At 39.1% G+C, this 27,930-nt stretch overlaps 1 protein-coding gene across 4 annotated transcripts in view; it reads left to right on the forward strand.

Annotated features, from left to right (window-relative positions):
• The window catches only part of mdga2a (MAM domain containing glycosylphosphatidylinositol anchor 2a), a 904,971-nt gene that overhangs the window by 264,257 nt on the left and 612,784 nt on the right, over positions 1-27,930 (forward strand). For all 4 annotated transcript variants that reach the window (XM_073039625.1, XM_073039626.1, XM_073039628.1 and 1 more), the window contains exon 2: positions 27,651-27,790. In XM_073039625.1, coding sequence (XP_072895726.1) covers positions 27,651-27,790 — 140 coding nt within the window. The remainder of the gene's footprint in view (positions 1-27,650; positions 27,791-27,930) is intronic.

Raw genomic sequence — 27,930 nt, forward strand, 5'->3', positions numbered from 1 at the left:
TATTAAATGCATTGGCATTTATTTTTCTCCAGTCCTTTATCAGATTATTGGTTTCAGATGCTGCTGTTTTATGACCTAGAATGGAAGTGCCAGCTATTTATTCCCTCCCTGAGTTTGGAATGCCAAGGACAGATCAACTAACTGGGCAGAGATTGGTGCTAGATCACATGCTAGTTTGTGCTCTTCCATAGATAAATCAGTAGAGGACATGCATGTCACCAGACCTTGTGAGTAAGCTGGAGAGGAGATACAGCAGGAGATTTCCTGGATTGGATGACTTGCATTGTGGGGGGAGATGAGATCAGCTAAACATGCTTTCTCTGGATTGAAGGAAACTGAAGGGTAACCTGGAAGAAGTGTATAAGATGATAAGATGGTATACAATCAGTGGTCATTTTATAAGGTGCCTCTTGTACCTAATAAAGAGGCCACTGAGCACATGTTCATGGTCTTCTGTTACTGTAGCCCATCCACTTCAAGATATGACATGTTGCACATTCAGAGATGCTCTTTTGCACACCACTGTTGTAACGCATAGCTATTTGAGTTATTGTCACCTTCCCGACAGCTTGAACCAGTCTAGCCATTCTTCTCTGCTCTCTCATTAACAAGGCATTTTCACAACAGAACTGATATTCACTGGATGTGTTTTATTTGCTTTTCACATGATTCTCTGTAAACTCTAAAGAGTATTGTGCATGAAATCCCATTATGATAGTAACCTCCCTGTTTGCTGGAGAAATTGTGGAAATCAAAATGCAAATCAATATCATATTTTTTGGGACTGCCCTGTTATCAAAAACTATTGGAGGGGGATACACAATGCCCTACAAGACATCTTTAAATGTGAAATACCCTCAGAGAGTAAGACCATATATTTTGGATATATACCTCAAGAATGGTTGAAAAGAGATAAATATTTAATGAATATACTGTTGGTGGCTGGCAAAAAGACTCTTACTAGGAAATGGTTATCACAGGAGAGCCCAACTTTAAATGCATGGATGGAAATTACAATGGACATTTACAAAATGGAGAAGATAACAGCATCTGTTAATCATAAGCTGGAACAATTTGATTCATACTGGGAAAAATGGTTTAACTACATAACGCCTCATAGGCCTGATTTTATTCTCACAAATCAATGAATCTGTTGTAAAAAAAAGATCACTCCCTACTTGTACATAGTTCTTTCCTTTTGCTTGTTTTTTTTTCTTTCCACTCTTTTCTATAAGTGTATATCTCAGATAAATACTTTGTGGAGATTTGTGATATATATGATTATATGATATATATGTACAATGTCTGAAATACATCTTATGGAAATGTTTGTTTGAAGAACTTCAATAAAAAAATAAATTACCAAAAAAAAAAGAAAACCCCAGGGGATTAACAGCTTCTGAGATACTCAAACCAATCTGTCTGGCACCAACAATCATTCCATGATCAAAGGCACTTAGATCACATTTCTACCCCATTCTGATGGTTAGTCTGAACAACAACTGAACCTCTTGACCTTGCCTGCATGCTTTTATGCATTGAGGCGCTGTCACGTGATTGGCTGATTAGATATTTGCATTAGTGAGCAAGTGTACCTATTAAAGTAGCCACTATATTTGAAAGAAAAACTTTCACCCATTGTAGAGTGATCAAAACAAAAGCATATAGTGTAAAAGTGAGAGGTAGAAGATTTAACAAGGGCAATCAAGAGAAAATCTGCAGATCTGGAAATCCAAGCAACACACACAAAATGCTGGAGGAACTCAGCAGGCCAGGCAGCATCTATGGAAAAGAGTAAAGAGTCAATGTTTCCAGCTGAAACTCTTTGACAGGACAAGGTTTAACAAGGAGCAAGTTGATTTTTACCAAGCCTGAGATGTGGAGGAATCAGATGCAGTCACTACATTTTAAAGGCAGTCAAACAGGCATAGACGGATCTAGTCCTTATGTGGGCTAATGGGTATTAGTGTTGGTTTGTTATTGCCACATGTGTCAAGTTACACTGAAAAGCTTGTCTTACATACTGTTCATACATATCAAATTATTATACATTGTATTGATATAGAACAGGTTCAAACAATAGCAATAGAGAATAATGTGTAACAGCTACTGAGAAAGTGCAGTGAGGTCAAAAGTCCAATTTATTGTACTAGGGAGCTGTCCTTTAGCATAGCGGCATGTACTTTCAGGCTTTCTTGCCTTCTGCCTAAAGGAAGAGTGGAGAAGGGAGAATGTTGGATTGGGAGGGTGTCTTTGATTATGCTGGCTATTTTACTGAGCCAGCAAGAGGTATAGAGTCCATAGAGGGGAGGCTGGTTCTTGTGGAGAACCAGTGTTAGGGTATTAGTGGTGAAGGTGCTGTGGCCTGTCCTTACTCATTGCAGAGTTACCCAGTTGCAGAGGAATGCATTGACTCCCATGATCCAGAATTTGGTGTTGAGTTTGCTTGGAATTACAGTATTGCAGGATTTACAAATTATTAATTGGGTGAATGTAGATGGGTAAAAAGCTAATGCCATGGTGAGCTGGAGGGCCCATTTCAGTACTGTACAATTCTGACTCTAAATCTCTATATTTTGTTCTTAAGGGACTGAAAATCTTCCATTTAGTCAGAGGGTGGTAAATCTGTGGAATTTGTTGCCATGAGAGGCTGTGGAGGCCAGGTCATTGGGTGCATTTAAGGCAGAGATAGATAGGTTCTTGATTAGCCAGGCATCAAAGGGTACGGGGAGAAGGCAGGGGGGTGGGGATGACTGGAAGAATTGGATCAGCCCATGATTGAATGGCGGAGCAGACTCAATGTGCTGAATAGCCTACTTCTGCTCCTATATCTTATGGTCTCATTTAATACTTATCGTACTTTGGGAGAAGTCACCTCTGTAATGCTGCCTTAAATCCTGAACAACTTCTCAAAGTTGCAGTTCTGGTTGACAGACACCCCCATCAATATTTTGTTAATTTAGACATTGCCCTGTGTAATTATCTGGCAAGCCTCTTGTATTCCCACATGGCACTACGGACTGTGGTTTCCTTTTCTTCTTTAAAAGAAGTTCCTTTCTTCAGGCCAAGGACTGCAGCAGCTTTACCGGAGTGTGGATAAATCATATGTATTAATCTAGGAACAAAGCAAGCTTCCATAAAACTGATGTAAAGCCTGTGTAGCACTAGTCTTATTGTGTGTGACTAGTTGTCACACTCTTTTGAGAAAATCAAATTACACTAGGTGCTAACAGGCCATCAGAAGTTTCTAGGTATCGGAAGGAGGCAACAAATAGAAACCACTCACTTCTGGAAATAAGGTTTTGTTTATAAGAGAAAAAATATACAAAATATTTACATGTGCAAGAACAATTCAAAATTCAAACATTCTGTTTAGGTTCCAAATCTTACATATCAAACCACAAGATATTCCATTTAATTACAATCAGTGATATTCCTTTATTACTCTAATTTCTTTAACTAATTAGACCTCGTGTTATTCCCTGTTTAAAAGTTTACAAACTGAACTTTCCTTTTTAATTATCCCTAGTTAGTTAGAAAACCAAATATAATTCTCTTTTCAAGTATTATAGTTAACTTCAGTTTCAGTTCCAGGCAGTATATCTACAAGTTTAAATTCAAATTCAAAAATTATATATACACAGTTTAACTCCTTTCACAACAATTTTCCAACATCACAACTCTTAAGCAAAGTAAATCTCATTCAGTAACTTACCAAAGTCTTTGCAAAAGTAATCAGTTCTTGCAGAAAATCAAATTCAGATTCTTCGAATTAAAATAAACTTACACATCCAACCATAATAAATCCTCTGCATCATTACACACTTTGTTCCCGCGCCGGTTCTTCATCTTGGGTGGCTTGCCATCTTGTTTCTTGGTCCATTGGAATGAAATAGTTTATCATACACAGTTAGTCAGTTCACAAACTTGTACAAAAACTTGACCAAATTCTTGGTGTGATTTTACAGACTAATTCCCGACTACACAATAAGGATTTTAGACACTCGTCTCTGCCGATATTGTCTCGTTATAGCTGTAGCTTCAATAAATCTTTTATCACTATTGTCTCTCCTCCAGAGGATTCTCCCTGAGGGTTTCAAGTTAGTGGGGTAAAGATACTACTAATTCCACTCTTAACAGTTCATGTCTTCAGCTTCTAATCATTGTTGAGTTTCTCTCCTTGTCCGTCCTGTGTCCAGCCCACCCCACCTTCACATAGCGTTTTTTTTTCAAATTTGCTTTTTTTTTAAATCGGTAAACCTCATTTTCATCCCTCCACAAGTAAAACTTTCTAACATTACAACTTTTGTTTAATTAACTTGGGTTACACTGACACCCCTTTGAAAAGCTGATTCAACAAAAATGGTTCATTGTGAAGATATAACCAATGTTCCTCAATTTCTACATAATTTCTGAGCCAGAAGCTTGGAATCATTATCTAGGAACTTTATTGCAAAAAAAAAACATTAAGGGCTAAGGGGAAATGACAGCAATGTGGAGTTCAGTGCAAAATGAGATCAGCATTATCTTTTTGAATGACTAAGTTGCTCAAGAAGCCATGTGAAAGAGTCTTGCCCCTATTCCTGATGTTTGTATATTCTGGTCCCATCATAACATCTCTATGTGGTGAGACAGTGAAGAATGTAAATTCAAAATTCAAAAAAATCTGCAAGTAACAATGAGTAACAATAAAGCTATTGATCATTGATGTTCTCTGAGGAAAGAAAGTAGACTTCTCTCTTTGGTCTGGCTCAAATATAACCCTAGACTCCTGACAATGGAGTAGATGCTTAACTCTCTTTTGAGATGGCCAACAATACCATTGAGTTCAAGATCAATGGGGGGTGGGCGACAAACTCTGGCTAGCTGGCAGTGATCAACATTCATGAAAGGATTTCAGCTGCCTAAAGCCTCACTCATGTCTTTATTGTGTCTGGAATTCTTACTGACCAGCAGTGGATTGTTATTACCATTTGCATTAATTTGATAGAGAAAACCTAATAATATTGTATCCTCTGCAGTCTCCTCCAGTCTGAAATGGCTCATCCAGCCTTAATCCAACTAGACTCAGTTCATCACCACATTTGAAGGTTGATGCAAACAGGCATTTGATCGAATGCTGTTTCAGTTACAGGACATTAATAATCTAATCTTCAAACTTTCCTGGGGGAAATACTAAGGGCAGTGTCCTTGGCCCAAACATACTGTTGCTATTACATATAGAGAAAGACTGCTTCACTCTTTGAGCGGTTTTATATGGAGTTTATGGTTGTGCAATTAGGAACAAACATTTTAGATTTTATCTTACAGAGGACGGAAGGTTACTGATGAAGTGCCTGAATGTGGCTTCATCCTGAGTGCTGATGTAGATACCGTAGATTCCGGATTTTAAGCCGCTACTTTTTTCCCACATTTTGAACAGCTTTGAACTTTGCGGCCAATAATCCGAAGCGGCTAATGTATTATTTTTTTTCATGCCGCCGAAAACATTTTGCCTCGTAACAGTAGACCAATAAAATTGATGAGTAGTTCACAGAGGTCCAATGAAATTGTACGATAAATCAAGCGCACTTTCACAATTAAATTATTGTAAATCAGTCATTTGTACTCACCCTCATCAACATGGAAAACACTCGAAGCATTGTGCTGCCTACTTAGTTTAAACTATATTTGTTTTCTGTACTACATCGCGGGATGCTATGACGTCACACCCGGTTTCGCGGTGTCTTGTGGGAAAATGCCGGTTTGCGATGAAACGGGACGGAGGGGGGGAGCGCATTACGCGAGCGGCTTTGGATCTGAGCGAAAACGCTGCTTTTAAGTTAAAGGTGATCAATAACTTTTCCTGGTAGGCTGCAATATATATATTTTTTTACCAGTCGTTAGGAGATATTGGAATGTTGTTCAGTAAAGAAGTATATGCAACGTATATTTAAAAGTAGCCGCGTACGGGCACGGTTCGAAAAAAAGCATTTGCAATATGTATTTGTTTTTGTTACCATATGGATTTAATTAAAAGTTAAAAAAATCCTCACGTGTAATATCTTTCTGTGTAAATATCTCATATTACAACGTGGGACACCTGCGGCCGAAAATCCGGTGCGGCCTAAAATCCGATGCGGCCTTTACAATTAAAAAAATGATTTTATTTCTAAAATTAGAGCCAGCGTCTTTTAATCAGGTGCGCTCTGTAGTCCGGAATCTACGGTAGTTCTCACCAACCACAGCCATACTTTTCTTTATGACTCTGGAGGGTAAGTGGAGCTGTAATTGAAGTGTGTAACATTGTGATGCCTTTTGATTGGATAGATACAGAGAGAATTTATTTTGCTACATGAGACCAAAGGTAATAGATTAAAAATAATTGGTGATAAATTAGAGTGAAATGAGAAAATTATGTTGAACATGAGGGTTTGAAACTTGCTTCCTGTAGGTTATGCTCCACTTAAATGAGCACTTGAAAAGCCATAATCCCAAAGACCATGGACAAAGGGAATTGGTGAATATAGCCTTTATATAAAACTGGATTGGATATGAAGGGCCAAAAGTCTCATTCTGTCATCTATGTTTCTACATTCCTACCTCCCTTGATGCCACGGAAGACTTTAATAGCAATTTGTATGCTTATTAGTTCGGTTATCATATATAAGTTGTAGTAAATGGCAACAGGCAACCAATACCTACAAAATAAAAGAAAATATTAATCATACAGAAAACATAAAAGCAACTGGGTTTTGATATTTGTTCCTATCCATGTGATTACCATATGGTAGAGAATAATTAAGTACAAGCACTTCATTCTTAGAGATTTTTTAAAAAACGATTGCAAATCCAGTTAGACTAGATAATTGGAGAGCTTGTTACAATTCTCCTGGAGCTAACCATCTAGTATTATATATTTTTAATGCCGATTATTATTCTAGTGCAGATTGTTTAGTAACACTGCAGTAGGACGGTTTCCTGCAATCCAAGTAGTTATTAATCTTGGCATCCCCAAAGCATTGTGAAATGGAGGTGTGTTTTCATGAATGTTAGATGAAGAAAGGCAAGGAACTCATGAAAATGTATGATCTGACTTTGGCTCCCCACAACAAGAGGTGCACAAACTAAAACCCAAACTTGCTTTATGTATCTTTGGAGTGGACACCATCATGAGATGAAGCCAAACTCAATTCACTGTTTCACAGACAGCTGAAGGATTTCATAAAACTTCATGGCTGGCATTCTAATAGATTTTAACAGAGAGTTGAGGGTCAGTTGCAGATCCTGTAATATTTCTGGCATTGCCATTTAAGTCCGATTTGAACATCCAAAGCTCTTGTAATAGTTATGACAGATGACAAACTGACAGTAGTTCTCAGGCATCTTAAAGTGGATCCTGTCATAGAGGAGGACATCTGGATGAAAGCAATGCATTATAGAGGCTTCAGAATATGGTGATATTGAAAGAGAGGCTCATAGACCTTTAAAAATGAACAGTTGGGTTAATTATTTTAGTCCTGCCATCAATTGTATTCCAGATATTTTTTCCCTAGATTGCTTGCAGATTAAGTATGAAGAACAAGCAAAATTTATTGAATAATGAAATATGAGAAGAGACCACTACCTCCAGAAACAGTTGTAAAGTTGTTAAATCAATCTTGTCAGCAGTGAAGATACTGAACAGTTTGTACACCAGACATCTGATCCAGTTGGATCAGCCATTGTCTTTGAGACAGCTTGTGGTATAGAGTACGGTAATATAATCAGCAACTAATACAATGCTAGCTCTGAGCCAATCAGATTTTTAACGAGATTAGAAATAGCTTGTAAACAAATAAGGGTTCCTGACAACTCACTGGATGATAAACTTGAATACCCAGTAGTTCGATCTACTTGTTTCCTATCAAGGGAACTGTTCTTGCTATTTATCAAGACATTTTGTGAGGACCACCTCAGCAACTTGGAGAAGAAAAAAAATCATAACAAAGAACAAATATTATTTCATGCACATTAACATAAAACAAATAATTTAATTTGAGAAAAGACACAGTAAAAATTTAAAGCACTTTAAAAAGGATGAATAAAACAGTCTTGCCTATTTTATTTTCCCATCATTTGCCTTTCTTTTGCGTTATGGACAGGAAATGAAGAGACTATTTGTCACCTGTAGAATGCAGTTGATACATTTGGGGCACAGAATGTTACAAAATATATTATTAAAAAATAAGATCAGAAGTAAAAAAGAAACAGACTCCGCTACCGCTTAATACCGTAGTTGATTGCTTTTGGCGTCTGCTTCACTTATTTCCATGATATTTGAATCCTTGATTCACCTATAAACCAAATATTAGTCTAACTTGGCCTTTGGTATATCCACGACTCAATATTTTTGTATCTCGAGGTTACAGATTATGCTTCTTGATTTGAAATTCCCCCATGAGGGAAACTATTCACACATCATCTAACTTTATCAAACAGCTTCAGAATTTTACATGTTTCAGTATGATCACCTCTTATTCCACTTAGCACAGATAAGTAAAGACCAACTGCTCATCCCTTCCTTACAAGATTTGAGGAAGCAAATCAAAGCTGGTCTTCTTGGGGTGCACCTGGGATCTCTTGAGGGTCATCAAACAAAGATGACTTTGTTATAGAAATGCTTTTTTAATGAGATATTGAAGAGGAAAGAAATAATTTTCATGTGACAGAACTCACTGATGTAACCACTATAAAATCGCTTCCTTTCCCAGACTGGTGATTAGCCTTCTTGAACCTGGAAGCAGTTTCAAGATGGCAGCCTAACAGCTTTTATTCTTGAATGGTCTAATTTTAGCATTAGTTATGCTGTCTTAGAAATACTGAATCAACTCGTCGCTTTTTTTTAAAAAAAAGAGTTAAAATAAGTATCAAGTTGACAAAAGTGATTTTCCACTTTTACTTTTTCTGGTATATACTGTGTAAACCCAAATTGATGGTTTGGTATCACAGCATAATTTCAGTCACAATAAAGAGCTTCTTCATTTAAATCCTATTTTAGTTTAGAATACAATCCATTTTATACATGATAAAAGCCTAATCATGAATGGTTATTCTAGTTTGTAAGGTGTAGTGGAGGCTGTTTATTTATTTCTTTACAACGGATTGTTCAGAGATGCATGACGTCAAGTATAGCTGATGGCTTGCTAAATTGCAGAGCATCTTAGGCACAGGATTGTGGGCCGAAGGGCCTGTATTGTGCTGTAGGTTTTTCTAGGTTCCTATCTTCTCCCCATGATTATCCACTATAAACTTCAATGTACTGAATAATAACTTTTTAAAATAGTTTCATTTCTATGAAGAATAACATTTAATGCGGTCAGTATTGCTGACTTTGCTAGTGTTAATCCTTGTCAGTTTAAATGTCAACAAACCTATACATAAATTTATCCTGCTAGAGTTTAAAAGTTGTACTTTAAAAGGTAATATATGCCAACATTTATGAAGGACTTTTCTCCTCAATTGAAACATTTGTTTTAACTGAATTTCTAAAACCTCTCCTCTCACAAATGTAAGGCCACAAGCTTGAGTCCCTTGGATCTGAATGAGCCGCATCATATTAACAATAACTAATCTCATCCTGTTGTATGAGCAGAAAACTCCAAATAAAAACTGAGTTTGATTCTGGAACAAGGAACGAGACATTTGTTTTCAGATAATATTCAGTTCAAGAACATACACGGCTGTTATTGTGCATTTATAGAGCTACAAGCAAGTCTATGGCCTCATTAGTATGTAAGTGAATATTGTGTTTATACAAACTGAGTTGGGAAAATAAATATGTTGTTAGAAATAGAAGCTTGTACTGCTATGCAAGTTTTTATCTAAGATAAATTTATTAGGCAAATGTTTTTTCAAAAGAGATCGCATTCTATTTAGGTGACTAACACAATCTCTAAAGATTTATTGCATGGGTGATTGTAGAATGATCCAGTGACCAAATTCTAATAAAGTTCAACGTTCAAAGTAAATTTATAATCAAAGTACATATATGTCACCATAAATAACCCTGAGATTCATTTTATTGCAGGCATGCTCAGTAATTCCATAGTAGAGTAGTAACCATAATAAAATCAATGAAAGACTGCATCAACAGGCATTTACAAGTGTGCAAAAACAACTGTGCAATTCCAAAAAAAACTAAGCAATAAATATCAAGAGCATGAGATGAAGAGTCTCACTGAGAGTTGATCATGAAACACACACCTCCACCTCTTGCCATTTCCAAATCAGCAGTTTGGTGCATCCTGTGAATCGAGAAACCTTTGGGTCTGATTGCTATATCTGGTGCGTTGGGATTAAGCCATGTCTCAGTTAAACATAGAAAACAGCAATCTCTCATTTCCTTTCAATAAGCAATCTTGCTCTCAGGTACTCAATTTCTTCTCTAGTGACTGCATATCTGCTAACAAGCTGCTGGGTAGAGGGAGTCTCATTGCTTTGTGTTTCAGCCTGGCTTGAATTCTCCCTACTGTCCTGCTTCTAGCCATGGCAATGAACCTTTACCTACTTAACGGTGCCAGACTTGCTTCCTTGAGTCCTTCAGAAGGCTGTGAAATCTGTAGTTAATTAAGTCAAATTAAATTAAATCACTTAAGGAGAAATTACATGCTGCAGATTGCTGTAAGAGCAATTCAGAAGAGAAGTATTGTATGTAGTCTGCAGAACATCACCATGGTTTACCTGTGCCAATTTGACCAAGTTATACTCTTGCTGCATCTCAGAAAATTTCTAACATCTAGACTCTGGCAGCTCCATCACAGGCACGTCTCCCCAAATTCAAGTATATCTTTAAAAGACAGTGCCTCAAAGGAGTCATCTATCATTGAGGACCTTCACTATCCAGGACATACCATCTTCTCACTACCAACTGGAAGGAGCTACAGGATCCTGATGATGCATACTGAATATTTTAGGAAAAGCTTCTTCTCCTCTGTCATCAAATTTCAAAATGGTCTGTCACTCTTTTGCACAATTGATTAATTATTGTAGCTTATAGTAATTTGTTTATGTCTTGCACTGTACTGCTGCCACAAAGCAAGAAATGTCATGACAAGGCAACACATGGCTTTTCGGGCCAAAACCCTTCAGCAGGCCCGAATCGTTGACTGTACTTTTTTTTTTCCATAGATGCTGCCTGGCCTGCTGAGTTTCTCCAGCATTTTCTGTGGGTTGTTCAGATGTCTAGCATCTGCAGATTTTCTCTTGAATGTCATGATATTGACCAGTGATAATAAATCTGAACAAAAACACAAAATGCTGGCAGAACTCAGCAGGCCAGACAGCATCTATGGGAGGAAGTAGTGACGATGATTTGGGCCAAAACCCTTCATCTAATAAATCTGACTGTGATTCAGAAAGGACGGAATAGATTCAGTCCACAATTGGACAAAAACAAACTAAAAATGGAGCTGAAGCATCTTGGCCAAAGTTGAAGTTGTTCTGGAAGTTTCCTGAGTTTATCTTTCTTTGTTGCTTTTACTTCATATGTAGCAGAATGGGGGGAAAAAATCCCTTAAGTACCAGAAAATATGTATAGAATTAGATCCAACAAAACATTCACTGAAGTATTCCCTAAAGAATCTAAAAGCTTGTTTATTAAGGCTGCAAATGAGTTTAATGCAAAAGGGATTTTTTAATCAATATCCAAACGCCTGTGAGTAACCTGATTTTAAATAATGGAAAATTACTTTTGAAAGATTATACAGGGCCATTTGTTTGTTGAATAGGTGTAAAATAATCAGACATTCATAGAAATTGTATTCAAAAGCTTTGAAACTATATCTACTTGTTTTCTTATACCTGTTGGGAAAAACACCTTTGTTTAAAGTTTCCAAAGGTTTGCAAAGGAGTCTGATTAGAGGAACTCACAACTATGACTAATTCACACAGGGAACATGAACATCTTTTGGAAAAGATGGGGCATCTTCCAGTGAAATATTATATTAGCCTTGTCAAAGGATCACAGTAACTTGAGTTGCACTGTATATAATTTGAGATTTTTGATCTTGGCTAATTTGGGGCGAATTTGTAACCGAGAAGGAACTCTGCCTGGGAGCTGTTACAGTTGTCATTATCTTGACCATTTCAGATTGCTGTTGTTCTGCTATAAGCTCCGGCCAGTATTTCAGATATTGCACTGAATTAATAGTTTTGTGTTCCGGGGCGGTGTAGGGATGATGCCAAGTGAAATTAGTAGGCAAAGAGATGAAAATGTACCCTTCTAATGTGGCTGCATCACATTTTCAGACCTTAGTGACCCTGCAGCTTTCAGCATAAGCTGTCCACATAATGTATTCAGCTGAGACATTTAGCATTGAATTTTTTTGAAATAAAGCTTTATTGTGAATAATAATCAGTGAAATTGATTTCCATTCGCTAGAATTTTACTCATTATTGATTTTGAAATTGGGCAGAAAACCAATTTTTTTTTTAAAGTCTGCCTTCTCTGCTATGGTCTTTGCTGAGGTGAATTGTGAGGTGGTATTTAGCAGTGGAGGTAGCAACACATTACTTTATGGAACCCAAATCCCAGAATCTTGAAACAAGCTGAGATACATTGGCAGCCATTGTGGTGAGTTAATTTGTTTTCATTCTTTCAGTTACACGTGGGGGGAAAAAATTAACAAGACAGAGCCTAATCTTCCAGATGATAAATATTTTGCAGCTTTGTAGGTGAGGAATGATGGAACTCCTGATACAGGAAGGCCAGAGCATTTCATGAAATTGAAGAGTACATAAGATTCTGACTAGCCATCCCAGATTTAATCAGTGGCCGTTGTGCTTTGTTTTTACTCAAGACTGCTGCTGCCTTGGCAGCGGTTTTCTGATGTTGATTAACATTGTGCTACTGGATGGACAAGTAACCGAGCTGATCCTTAGCATTCTCCACTTGAAGGTATGGAAACAGCCTGAGTATGTTCCCTAGAATCCCTTGTTCAGGAAGAGTGTTGTTCCAAATGTGAAATGGTGTTGAAACATCAAGAATATGTTAGGAATGTAATTATGAGGCGAACAAAGTCTGAGAGTTGCTAAATGGGAAACAACAAGGAGAGACAATTTGCAATTTAATTTTCTTTTATGCAAACTGGGGAAAATGATGACAATATATGACAGACATTAATTGAAAGGTGTTGGAAGATACCTGATCAGCGACACTAAAACTGGTCTCCACATAAACTCTCACTAAAGACATCTTTTGTTAACAACCAGATATTTTTGAAGCTGTTCTTACATGCGTAACAGTTTGAGGTTAGAAAAGTGGATGACACAGCCAATGACATCTTAGGTACACAATACATTACTTACAGCATTGTAACCAATGATCACAATCTTCAATGATATTCATCATTATATGCTTGCTTTCATTCTGAAGGAATTAGCAAGACAGAAGCCAGGCTTAATGTGCCTTAGAAAGGGGGATAATTAATTCTGACAATTCAATGACTGCAGGTAGCAACTGATATGAAAAAGGGCCAACTGTCTCAGAAAGTGTTTTCCTAAAACAATATTTCAAAAGTAATAAATCCAAAAAGTATATATTTTTCTTTTTTTGCTGCATCTACTAAGGTGTTCCAGAACAGTTTCAATGCCCAGGTATGTGGTGTTTACAGATTTAGGGCAACCGGGCCAAAAACACACCTAATCTGTCTTCTTTTAGTTGTTGGAAGAAATGATCAAAAGTGCTCTCAACTGGCTCTTAATCATGTAAAATGAATTAATTGATGCCAGGACTGCTTTACACCAGACCCATCATAGTGGTGGTCCAAATATAGACCAAGGAGCAGTATTCTAGGGTCAGAAGAGAGAGTAACTGCCCATGATATCAAGTCAACATCAAATCTGGCAGCAAAGTGCACTGATAAAACTGAATTATAATAATTGAAGTTACAATTTTACTCAAACTAAAATGGTTTTGATTATTGGCCAGTTCCAGAACATCATTGTACTGGTATTCCTAATCCTAATCAATTTCACTAACGACCTTCGTACCTTTGTAAAGTTAGAATTGAGGGTGTACTGAGCAATGATCCTCTCCAACAAAGCAGAATATAACCACCCAAAATTGACATTTGACGGTAGTACCATCACCATCCACCTCACGGTTAACATCCTGACGCTCATTATTGATCAAAAACTTAACTGAGTCAGCCATATAAAATCTGAGGCTATGAGAACAGTTGAAAAGATGGACTTACCTCCTGACATTTCAGGGCTTTTTTACAAGATAGATCGATTTCAATGACTTTGAAAGACAATGACATTCCTTCACTGTCACTGGGTCTAAATCTTGAAACCCTTCTCCCAACGTTGTAGGAAAAGTGTAACTATTTAAGGTAATAGCTCAGCACCAGTTTCGTCATGGGCAAAAAAATATTGCTAATACCAATGACACCAGGATGCCAAAAGGTGAATAAAAAAAATGAACACAGTATAAGAAATAAATGGAAAGGAATGTTACGTGGGTTCGGTTTTAGTGTCATCTTCAATGCCAGCCTGTGAGGCTATATAGAGAGAAATGTAGATCAACTGGTTTATAATGCAGGATGGTGTGCACAATTAGGAAAACAATTCTAACCAGTTATGTTCTCATGTGCATGAAGCTGTCATCTTTGTTGGTGATGCAAATTGTAGGTGTGGGTTGTCCTGTTACTGAGACAAGTGAAACAGAAAAGAAGCAAAATGTTGGAAGAATGTACAGATTTGTCAGCACCTGTGAAAGGTGCAGGTGAAAGTTTTGGATCAAGATCCTGCATCAGGACTAAGAGGGAAGAGAAAAGGCTAGCACAGAGCTTTAGGAGTGGTGTGGGTGGGGTAGAGGCTGGAAGGTGATAGGTAGAACAAGATGAGGGGAGGATGATGCGCAGATGAACCACATGGGAGAAGAGAAGCTGGTATGTTATATTGCAACTTCACTGTGTACATACAGTACATTTAGATTTATGATTATTTATGCGTTTATCCTTTTTTTTTGCATTTTGCTTTGGGTTAGTTAATTGTAAAATAAGTAAAATTTATATGAAGATTGCCACTTCTGTGCCTATTTCAAATAGCCATTTAATTTCAAAATTCTTGCACATTTTAATAACTTCCAGCATAATTTCTTTACAAATTGATTAAAATGTGACAACTACAACTTCTAACAAATGATTTTCATTAATTACTTGAATTTCAGATCAGAGCAACACGCTCAAAATATTGAAGGAACTGAAGGCTGAGGACCTTCATCAGAGATGATATATTGATTATTTAATTCCCTCCATTGATGCTGCCTGTCCTGCTGGGTTCCTCCAAGATTTCCTTTCGCTCATGATTTCCTCAGCACCTGCAGAATCTCTTGTGTCTATAAATTTCAGAGTTTTTTTCTTTTGAGTAGTGAGCTACCAAACATTAGGGTATAACTAGAATGAGTCCTTGTGAATCCTGGGGCTGGAGATAGAAGGTGCATTTATGCTTCTGGGAGGACTCAATCCACTACTGCAATTGTTCTTCCTTCAATATAGAAGTGTCATAGATGCATATTCTTTACACCAATGTCAAAGAAGTCCCTACCATTTCCTGGGAATTTCTTTGTGTTGTTGAAAGCCCAAGCAAGGGTTGTCAAAAGTTGGGACCTGGCATGGGACTTTCTTTAAAAATCCTTCTATCAGGATTAGAGTAACTGACCTATTTCAAACATATTAAATTAAATTTTCTTGATAGAGTTAATGCAACTGGAGCTAAATATTGATTGAAATCTTCCTAGACTGGGGCTGCTGAGGAGCTGGGAAAGTTGAGGGTTAAGCAACTAACACAGCTCTTGACTGTGATTTCTGGAACTTGGAAACAGAGAAGACAGATAGACATACTTTATTGATCCCGAGGGAAATTGGGTTTCATTACAGTTGCACCAACCAAGAATAGAATAGAAATATAGCAAAATAAAACCAGAAATAATTAAATGATAATAAGTAAATTATGCCAAGTGGAAATAAGTCCAGGACCAGCCTATTGGCTCAGGGTGTCTGACACTCCGAGGGAGGAGCTGTAAAGTTTGATGGCCACAGGCAGGAATGACTTCCTATGACGCTCAGTGTTGCATCTCGGTGGAATGATTCTCTGGCTGAATGTACTCCTGTGCCTAACCTGTACATTATGGAGTGGATGGGAGACATTGTCCAAGATGGCGTGCAACTTGGACAGCATCCTCTTTTCCCCGATGAAGATGGAGAGGGAAGAGTTTGCATATTCTTTTTGATAGAGCAGGATCTCAGAAATTTGAAATTCAGTAGGAATTTCTGGAAACTGGTGATCTTAAGGATCAGATTTTCTTTAATTAATTTATAAATAATCAAGGTTAGGATCCAAATGGTATTCTTGATTGTACTCGTTCTCTATGGATGCACCAGTACTTGGGTATATACTTAAAAAACTGATAAAGCCCAATACCATAAAATGCTAAAAGACCAGTTTACGTAACCAAGGTTTCACTAATATAATGTAATAACACCTAAGGGATCAATTTCCTAATTCACTTGAATTTCCACATGTATGTTTTCTTTTTGCTAGCTATACACGTGGAATCTCTTGTGACTTAGCCACCTGCTTCCACAGGCAATAAGTATCACCCAAGAACAGTAACAGATTTCGTCCCTCAAAAACAGCACATCAGATAGATAGATAGATAGATAGATACTTTATTCATCCCCATGGGGAAATTCAACCCCATGGTCAAGTTCAAGTCTTTTAACCATACATGAATACCTATGAATATAGCCAATGAAAAGTAGAATTATCCCATGAGGCAGCACGGCACAGCAGCAGCGGCCTTTCAGACCTGGTGTTACTTTAATTTAATTTTCTATTTTAAGTTTGATACACAATTTTCGATTAGGGCACATGGATAACAGAGCAGCTATCCTCTGTCCCAAACCATCAGAGGGGCAAAACGTGCACAGCCACTTCCAGGACAGTGGAGACACGCGGCACATGTGGAAGGGCATCCAGGACATCACCAATTACAGGACAACATCACCTGACTGTGCAGGTGATGCCTTCCTCCCAAATGCGCTGAATAACTTCTACGCCCGGTTTGAGGCGGAAAATGATGTGGCGGCGAGGAAGTCCACCCCTCCTACAAATGACCAGGTGCTGTGTCTCACCATGGCCAACGTGAGAAGAACCCTGTGCAGGGACAACCCAGGGAAGGCTGCTGGACCAGACAACATCCCTGGTAGAGTGCTCAGAGGATGTGCAGACCAGCTAGCAGATGTTCTCACTGACATCGTCAACATCTCCCTGAGCAGCGCCACCATTCCAACGTGCATCTTCGTCCCCATGCCGAAGAAGTCTTCAGTGTCTTGCCTAAATGACTACCGTCCCGTTGCACTCACATCCATCATCATGAAGTGTTTCGAGAGGCTCGTCATGAGGCATATCAAGACCCTGCTGCCCCCCCCCTCACTGGACCCCCTGCAGTTTGCGTACCGTCCCAACTGCTCAACAGACGACGCCGTTGCCATCACCCTCCAACTGGCCCTAACCCACCTGGACAAAAAAGACACATATGTTCGGATGCTGTTCATAGACTTCAGTTCAGCATTCAACACAATCATCCCTCAGAAACTGATTGGAAAGCTGAGCCTACTGGGCCTGAACACCCACCTCTGTAACTGGATCCTAGACTTCCTGACTGGGAGACTTCAGTCAGTCCAGATCGGGAGCAGCATCTCCAACACCGTCACACTGAGCATGGGGGCTCCCCAGGGTTGCGTGCTCAGTCCACTGCCGTTCACTCTGCTGACCCACAACTGTGCTGCAACACACAGCTCAAACCATATCATCAAGTTTGCCGATGACACGACCGTGGTGGGTCTCATCAGCAAGAACGACGAGTCAGCTTACAGAGAGGAGGTGCAGCGGCTAATGGACTGGTGCAGAGCCAACAACCTGACTCTTAATGTTAACAAAACAAAAGAGATGGTTGTTGACTTCAGGAGGGCACGGAGCAACCACTCCCCGCTGAACATCGACGGCTCCTCGGTAGAGATCGTAAAGAGCACCAAGTTTCTTGGTGTTTACCTGATGGAGAATCTCACCTTGTCCCTCAACACCAGCTCCATAGGAAAGAAAGCCCAGCAGTGTCTCTACTTTCTGCGAAGGCTGAGGAAAGTCCATCTCCCACTCCCCATCCTCATCACATTCTACAGGGGTTGTATTGAGAGCATCCTGAGCAGCTGCATCACTGCCTGGTTCAGAAATTGCACCATCTCGGATCGCAAGACCCTGCAGCAGATAGTGAGGTCAGCTGAGAAGATCATCGGGGTCTCTCTTCCCACCATCATGGACATTTACACTACACACTGCATCCACAAAAGAAACAGTATTATGAGGGACTCCATGCACCCCTCATACAATCTCTTCTCCCTCCTGCCGTCTGGGAAAAGGCTGTGAAGCATTCAGGCTCTCACGACCAGACTATGTAACAGTTTCTTCCCCAAGGCTATCAGACTCCTCAATACCCAGAGCCTGGACTGACACCTTGCCCTATAGTCCTGTTTATATTTTTTTGTAATGCCTGCACTGTTTTGTGCACTTTCTGCAGTCCTGTGTAGGTCTGTAGTCTATTGTAGCTTTCTCTGTGTTGTTTTTTTTTACATAGTTCAGTGTAGTTTTTGTACTGTGTCATGTAACACCATGGTCCTGAAAAACATTGTCTCATTTTTACTAAGTACTGTACCAGCAGTTATGGTCAAAATGACAATATAAGTGACTAGACTTGAAACGTTATTACTCCAGGGCCAAGTTGCAAAACACAGTACCAACAGTCATACAAAGCAGAGCATATAAGATATCAGTAAAATACAGTCATTCAAAAAACATATTCCAAGAACCTCAGTCCATAGATGTTGCTGAAGTCTGCAGTCAAATACAAAACAAATTGTTTTCTGCCGAGTGAGCACTAGGGGGCAGCACAGATGCCATGCCGCACTGCCTCTAGTGGAGCACACTGACTCTGGTGCCTCTTGCCTGGGCGGCTGTAACTAGTCAACACAGTGGCTCGAGGCCTAGTCCTTGATATGACCGATGCCATGCAGCTCCTGTCATCTGTCAATAAGTGAATCGGACTTGCAGCATTCCACATTAGCAATGTCCAAAAGAATCTTGCAATCACAAGAGTAGCAACCAAGATGATCACTTGATGTTAGACTGCACTACACCTTCACACACTGACAACTCTAACGCTTCTCTAACACGAGCAGCAGTACGACCTACACCAAGTGCAACTCCCTCAGTTTCTCCACCAACGTGGAGCTCAACTGATGGGGTAGACCTGCAGCTCTTTAAGTTCTCAATGAACAGTGGGGTCTTGTGATCACATAAAATACAATTAAAAAGACAATAACTCCCTTGGTTGACCCTGCAGAAGTCACTGTGACTGAGCACATCGCCACCTTACTGAGATGAAGCAAATTTTATGGCATTAGCATACAGGCGTCAATGTCAGAGAGGACGACATGTAAAAACTTTTTGTTCGTTTTAGGATGCAGCTTGTTGAAGTTTTAATCAGTCTTGTTTTTCCCTGAAGTGCCAAACATATTGATGAAGCTTAAAGGAATAGCTCTGGACATCTAAATACTCAAGGGAGGGGCTAATTCACAAAGGCATCAGTTTTGCTAGTCGGTGTTAAACTCGAGGACGTCAGTGCCAGACTGAATCATTATCCTGAAGGAACCAAGATTAAATTATCCTGCTGTGTAGGATATTTTTTGTATTTTGCCCACATGACTGCACTGTTTTTGCCCACTGCCTGGTTGTTGGTGAATATGATTGTTTTGCCATCAGCATTTACATGTAGTGCTACAATACTTGAACAGGCAGTACAATTTGACTGTATAAACAAGCATACCCTTAAATGTGCAGATAAAATTGTCCTCAGCTACCTGTATCTTGTCAACTGAATCATTAGATAGTTATAACTAATACATCATATATTTTAAGACCTAATGAAAGTTACTAAAGTACTAAAGACTTTTGCTAATCAAACGGCTGGAGTGTTCACTGAGATCTTTAACTTCTCTCTTCGACAGTCTGAGGTATCCACCTACTGTCAAATACTGAAACAAAGATGGTGATCAATCAGCATATAGGAGGGAGATTGGAAATCTGACTGAGTGGTGCCATAACAACCTCTTACTCAGTGTCAGCAAGACCAAGGAGCTGATTATTGACTTCAGGAGGAGGAGGAAACCAGGGGTACATGAGCCAGTTCTCATTGGACGATTAGCAACTTTAAATTTCTTGGTGTTATGATTTCAGAGGACCTGTCCTGGGCCCAGCACGTAAGTGCAGTTATGAGGAAAGCATGGCAGTGCCCCTACTTCCTAAGGAGTTTGTGAAGATTTGGCATGACAACTAAAACTTTGACAAACATCTATAGATGCATATATTGACCGACTGCATCTCAACCTGGTATGGAAACATCAATGGTGTTGAATGGAAGATTCTACAAAACGTAGTGGAAATAGCCCAGTCTGTCACGGGTAAACCCTTCCCACCTTTGAGCACATCTTAGGTCAAGTCAAGTCAAGCTTATTGTCATTTCGACCATAAACTGCTGGTACAGCACACAGTAAAAACAAAACAACATTCCTCCAGGACCATGGTGCTACATGAAACACAAAACTACACTAGACTATGTGAGACAGCACAAGGCTACACTAGACTACGTAAAACAACGTAAAAACTGCACCAGACTACAGACCTGCACAGGACTACATAAACTGCACAAAACAGTGCAGGGCAGTACAATAATTAATAAACAAGACAATAGGCACAGTAGAGATCAAATTGCAATATAATAATAAATGATGTGGATGTCAGTCTAGACTCTGAGTATTGAGGAGTCTGATGGCTTGGGGGAAGAAACTGTTGCACAGTCTGGTCATGAGAGCCCGAATGCTTCGGTACCTTTTGCCGGCATTATCGCGGGGAACAGCATGCATCATCAGGGGCCCCAACCATCCCAGGTCATGATCTCTTCTTGCTACTATCATCAGCAAGAAGTTACAGGAGCCTCAGGACTCACACCACCAGGTTCAGGAACAGTTATTAACTCTCAACAATCAGGCTCTTGAACCAAAGGGATAACATCACACTTCTTCACTTGCCCCATCATTGAACTGTTCCCGACACCTATGGATCCACTTTCAAAGTCTCTTCATCTCATATTCCTGATAGTTATTGCTTATTTATTTATTGTTATTATTCATTTATTTTTGTATTTACATAGTTTGTTGTCTTTTGCGCACTGGTTTGTGGGGTCTTTCATTGATTCCATTCTGGTTGTTATTCTATTATTGATTTATTGAGTATGCCCACAAGAACATGAACATCAGAGTTGTACATAGTGACATATATGTACTTTGATAATAAATTTACTTTGAACTTTGAAGTTGTACGGTGCAGAAGAGCCCTTCAGCACACTGAGCTGATGCTGTCCATCTCGTCTCCGTATGCTCTAATTACACAGTAATCCCATTTCAATTTCACACTCCCACTAATTCTCCATGGATTCTATCACTCATCTATACTCTTGAGGTAATTAACCTACCAACCAGCACCATTTGGATACGTAAGGAAAGTGAAGCAGCTGGGGAGAATGTGCCTACTCCATACAGACAAGGATTGAATCTGGGACACTAGAGCTGTGAAATAGCAGATGAGCCACCCTGCTGCCACTATTTTCTTGCAATTTTATGTCCTTGGGAAACTAAACCTCCCTGTTTATATCTATACATTGTATTAACTTGTTATATGATGCTAAACCTGAACTATTCCATGGAATATTTGTGTGAAAATCTTAATCAGGAAGCTCAATGTGAGGTGCAGTTAGTTTAATTTGGGTCAAGTAAGCTGTTGCTGCTAGTTTACCGATATTGATTTTGGAGCATTTTTGCCTATCATCTAAGTTACAAATAAGCATTGCACAAATATAATGCCTTTTTAAAGCTGAAATCACAATCTTCTTGGCTTCTATTCCTCATAAAGTACACTTCTTCTACTTTTCCGGTAATTTTATGTACAAAGTTTGTGATGGATATTCACTTTGAGAGGCTTATTGCCAACCTCAGTTTTCTAGCACAGCAGCATGAACTTTTCATAGGGTCAGAATTACGGGTGATAAAGTTTTAAGTCTTATCAAATATTCTTTGTCCAGCTTTTTGTTGTAAACAAGAATGAGTCCTCAGCTCTTGATGTAAGTTGCAGGTGCAATCGGTTTGAAGTTGGAGGCACAGTTTTGCAAAGTAATGTAGCCAGGAGACTTGTCTCCATTAGTCAAATGTAAGGCAGTGGGGTTATGTCACTTAGCACATCTAACAAGGGTATATGTTGGGGTGTTTGAGTGCTCGGGGGAGGGGAGAACAGGGGTTAGTCCTCACAGCACTAATTGTGGGATCTCTTGTTGCCAAAAGCTTTCAAGTCCATTTATGTGAGTTACTTAGTCTTATCGGGAAAACATCACATATAAATGATGGCATCATGGTATAAATATCAGCAGCATTACAGACTGTTAGAAATGGCAATGGGAACAACAGAAAGATAAGGTTACAGAAAGAAGAACTAGAATTTTTTCCACAACCTTAGGTTTCTGTGATGAATGACTCATTTGTCTGCTACACGTGGTATGTTCTTCCAGATCATAAGAATTGTACCTGCGTTTGGGTTGTGATTTTAGCTTCAAAGAGGCATTATATTTGTGCAATGCTTATATGTAACTTGTAGTTTGTCAAGCTTTTGTAATTCAGAAACATTTTATAAACTAGAAGTCCTCTTTGAGCGTTAAATGTGTGTTTTAGAATCTAAGGTGTATAAGATAATGACAGGCATTGATCATGTGGATAGTCAGAGGCTTTTTCCCAGGGCTGAAATGACAAACACAAGAGGACACAGGTTTAAGGTGCTTGGAAGTAGGTACAGAGGAGATGTCTGGGTAAGTTTTTTTATGAGAGGATGGTGAGTGTGTGGAATGGGCTACAATCAATTGTGGTGGAGGCAGATATGATAGGGTCTTTTAAGAGACCCCTGGATAGGTACATGGATCTTAGAAAAATAGAGGGCTATGGGTAACCCTAGGTAACTTCTAAAGTAAATACATATTTGGCACAGCATTGTGGGCCGAAGGGCTTGTATTGTGCTGTAGGTTTTCTGTGTTTCTCTGTTTCTAATTATTTGTCTGAATTTAAATATGTATCATTAAAAATAACATAACTGTGTTTAAACTACGTTGTTAGTTGCAGGTATCTCCACCTTGGTAGAGAGGGGGAGCCCACCATTCAAGCAGTGTGTATCAACAACTAAACCTCACCACAGAGGCTAGTAGTATAACCTTTTTATCTGTAGATACCTATATCAATTAGAACTTGGTCTTCTTCTGAGCTTAGTGCTTTGTAGACAGGGAATCCAATACCATCACAAGTGCAGAGACTAATTTTTCACAAACCTTCCTGAAGCTTTTCTGTTGGTACTGGGTCCCATAAAACAATAATAATAAGCCGTAATATGAGTGCATATAACAAAAATAATTATGGGATGCATAAAATGCAGGGTACCACATGAAAATCTGAATCCTCTGGTTTAGATCTTCCCCTTTCATTCAGCAACTGCACATCCTCCAGCTGTTCTACATCTCTTTCTGTGGCTGATCACTTATGCAAATCAGGAAAGCTTTCATGGAGCTCTATTGATCATTAAAGGAAACGTAGCGCCTTCGAAATTGCACTTTTGAGTTCAGATTCAGATTTGCTGATTGTCATATACAACAGATGAAATGAAGATTCTTGTCCACATTAAGCTTACAGAGTAAAGAGTATAACTGGTAATATATATATAACAATAATCACAGAACAACATTCAGTCCCTCACCGGGCTCCTATGGAAACTTGGCACATTGCCAGCACGCTAACAGTGATGGGGCTCAATGGTGAGAAGGCCACCTTTCATAAATAATAGGTGTCTAAGGTCAGTATGATTTGAGGTTTGACCAAACAGGAATGTTGCGACGTTTCGATTGAAGAGTTCTTGACTTGAGCAAATGCTGCTTAAGTACTGCCCATACACAATTGTCGGTCGGCAAGAAATAACAAATCGTCCACCCCATGAAGAAAGTAAATTTACATATTTCAGCTCAAATGTGGTGTCTTGTCAGATCCCATTGTAATCCTGCTCATGCTACCGATCCCCAAACCTTCTCAGATGCTACATTTTATGGTATCCCTCTTTGTTACCATGGCTATGGTTGCAAACAAAGTGGCCGTGGGTCTGCTACACCTGTGATAACCTTGCACATCCTACTGGGTGTACGAGAATTTCCAGGTCAGCATGCTTGTTGATTATAGTACTGTCTGCATTAATGGCAGTACACTCAAACTGGAAATGTAATCCTTCAGTCTGAAAGCTCAGGAACGGTCTTGTATACCTGCTTAGAAAAAATGGCTTGATGACGGATGCAACCCGTTGCCTGTCCTTTTCTCTGTATCTGAAACCTTGAACACACTGAATGTGGAGTGAGCTATCTGCTCTTCCAAGAAACAAGATTACTAGAATAACTCCAGAGAGAAGGGGTGCAGTTGGTTCACAATGGAGAACAGTCATTGCACCATTACTAGCCACCTGAAGCAATGCAGAGGTGTTGCTGAAGGTAGATCGTGATGCACCAAACAACAGGACTAAAATAAGGCAGGGTAAGATAATTGGTTCATGCACTTCTCACAGATGCACACAAAACAACTTTAGATAATAGTTCTGTTGTCAATGACAATAATGGATAAACCACTTTCAATCAATAAACCCTCTTGTAATTATACCCATCTGTCATTCACTCAATGAACCATAGGAAAATTGGCAACTTCTCAAGTGCAACACAGATAGAAGCTCTTAATGAAGTAAATGCAAGGAAGTGGACTGCATAATATGTTGCTTGTCTAATGATTGGTAATCTTTTATGCTGCATCGTGAAAGGCAGTTTCAGTGAAAAGAGGAAAACGCACAACAACTTAAAGTGCTGGAACTTGCAACTGCAATTCCGTTTCAGGCTTGCATTTTGTGCAAGAGTCCCAGGGACATCAAAATGATCGTTAAATTCTCTGATCCTGCTGACATTTTTCACCCTCTGCATTTTTCAAAACAAAGAATGAAGACTGTATAATGCTCAGAAAGCCCAGAGTTTGCTTCATAATAAATGAGACAAAATCTGACTGTATCATTACACAGCCTTCATCCCTTTTTCCAAGAACTGCAGTGACACAAAAAAAAAAGAATAGGTCACATTACGGATTTGCAAAGATGATGAAATGTCAAAGCACAGGGGAGACCCTGTTACTGTTACTTCATTGACTTCTTGTAATGCCTTGTACATTGTGTCTTGTGAGCCTTATCAAGAAGATGGTAGCCATGGGAATACAAGATCAAAGCTTAGGTATTATCTAGGAAATACTTCCTAATACCAAGATCCTTGTACAGATAATTGGGACATCATCATATTGAAGTGATGTGGGATCCAACTCTGATATGGGGTCACGAACATGAAATTTCAACTTTATTTCTTCTTCCACAGACCCTATCTATACAGATAAACATGTCTGGTCATTTCCTATTGAATTTTAACGTGCCAGATTCTGCATTCTGCTCCTTCTATGACAGTTTTTGTGATACATGAATTTATGAAAGGAAATGGGGGAAGTCTTCCTGTTCAGAGGAGTGTCAGACATGGGTTAATTCCAATGTTAATTTAGTTGCATTAAATTAAGCAGTGTTTGTACAGCTAGAAAGAGCAGAAAATGTTGGAATGAGTTTGCAAGACAGACAGCATCTGTGAAGAGAACATTTCAGACTGATTATCTTTCACTGAAGCTAGTACGCATTCAAGATCAAACAACTTTTTAGTTTTTAGTTTTAGAAAGGTGGCAAAGACAGAGAGGACAGATAGGAAGGTGTGGTATGTGATGCAATATATAAAGGGGGAGGTCGGTGATACGTGGTGGTGCTTCTGACCAAGAAGAAGTTTTACAGATCACTGTTCTGGAGAAGTGTAAATAAAGGATAAATCTAATCTGAAATTACCACGGGGGGGAGGGGGGGGGGGAAGAAAGCTACACATGCTGAAAATGTGAGATATAAGGCTAGAATTGCTGATTATATGAAAGTCAGCACTGAGTTAAGATGGCTGTAGTATGCCAAATCGGAAGATAAGGGGCTGTTCCATGAGATTATATTGAGCTCTAAAGAGTTCTAAATGGGAGTTAAATCTGCTAGTAAGTATCTGCTGGCCACTGTCCTAGAAACAGATAAGCAACAGAGCTGACTGTGAATAGCTAAATTGTACATTTTCTATTATATAATGCCTTAAGGCTAACATTCAGCTTGGCTGGATAATGACGTAGAGTGACTCTCTTCCTTCTCATAGGAAAGAATATCTGGCCGAGGGGCAGAGTAAGGTTGATTGTGTTGTAGAAGTTACATTTTGCCAGGATGAAAATTGCTCAGTGAGCCAAAAGGCCTGTATAACCATATAACAATTACAGCACGGAAACAGGCCATCTCGGCCATTCTAGTCCATGCCGAACGCTTACTCTCACCTAGTCCCACTGGCCCACACTCAGCCCATCACCCTCCATTCCTTTCCTGTCCATACTGTACTTGTCCTGTCTCGTAAATCTATGGCAGCAATAGTACATGCACAGCTCACGTTTCTTTAAAATGGGTTTTGCTGACATGATTCCCTCAATACACTAGTTTCCTTTGGACCCTGGGAATGCTATTTAAAGAAAGCTAAAGGTACTGGGAAGATAATAATTTTAGATATTTATCTTTTTAGTCTAATTGGCTGATGGAGGTTGAGTGAAAGATATTGGCCAACTCTTTGTCCTTCCATTGCTTCCAGATTGTTTCTCATGGAAGTTTCTGCAGATGGATCCTTGGTTTATATTGGTATGAAATGTGATGTTTGTACTTCTACACCATTTCCTTCACGTAGAGTGACTCTCTTCCTTCTCATAGGAAAGAATATCTGGCCGAGGGGCGGAGTAGGGTTGATTGTGCTGTAGAAGTTACATTTTGCCAGGATGAAAATTGCTCAGTGAACCAAAAGGCCTGTATAATCATATAACAATTACAGCACGGAAACAGGCCATCTCGGCCCTTCTAGTCTGTGCCGAACGTGCCAAAACAAAACTGTTTTGCTGTTTTTACTTTCACTGTTGGTTAGCTAGACTTTTAAATTGTACTTTTTGGGAACAGAAGGATGAGAAAAGTATCTATTCCACCCAATTCTCCTATTTCATCTTGCGCTGTCATTATCATTAGTAGCTAATAGCATCATCATTTCAGAATTTTAGTATATCATTCATGTAAGAATCTATCAATTCTCAAGCTATTCTAAAGCTTTAGGAAACTTAGGGAAATATTTCCTGCAAGATTACAAACAAGTACAGACATAATATAATTCATAGAGAAAAATAATGTCAAGAGATAAAAACTTACAGCAATTAAATACATTGATTGGGAATGGATATGTTCTGGGATTTTGCAGTGAGCTGGAGATCCAACAAATATTTGAATAATTGACACTGTTTGCACCTTTGTTCTTTCTGTAGCTCCACCAACTGTAAGTATCATGCACTCTGGTCAAGCATGTAACATTGAGGAAGAACGATACACGGAGAGAGTGTACACAATCCGGGAAGGAGAAACCTTGGAGCTTACTTGCCTTGTTCGAGGCCATCCGCGGCCACAGGTGAGTTCAAAATCTCACATTTTATAAAAAGTTATCAAATGTGCTTATGTTTGATGCAAATATAATTCAAAGAGCGCTTGATGTGGTAAGTTAACCATTGGTCTGTCAATTCCCACTTGGGATTTAATTGGATATTTAAC

The sequence above is a fragment of the Hemitrygon akajei genome, chromosome 3, assembly GCF_048418815.1.
Source record: "Hemitrygon akajei chromosome 3, sHemAka1.3, whole genome shotgun sequence".
NCBI lineage: Eukaryota > Metazoa > Chordata > Chondrichthyes > Myliobatiformes > Dasyatidae > Hemitrygon > Hemitrygon akajei.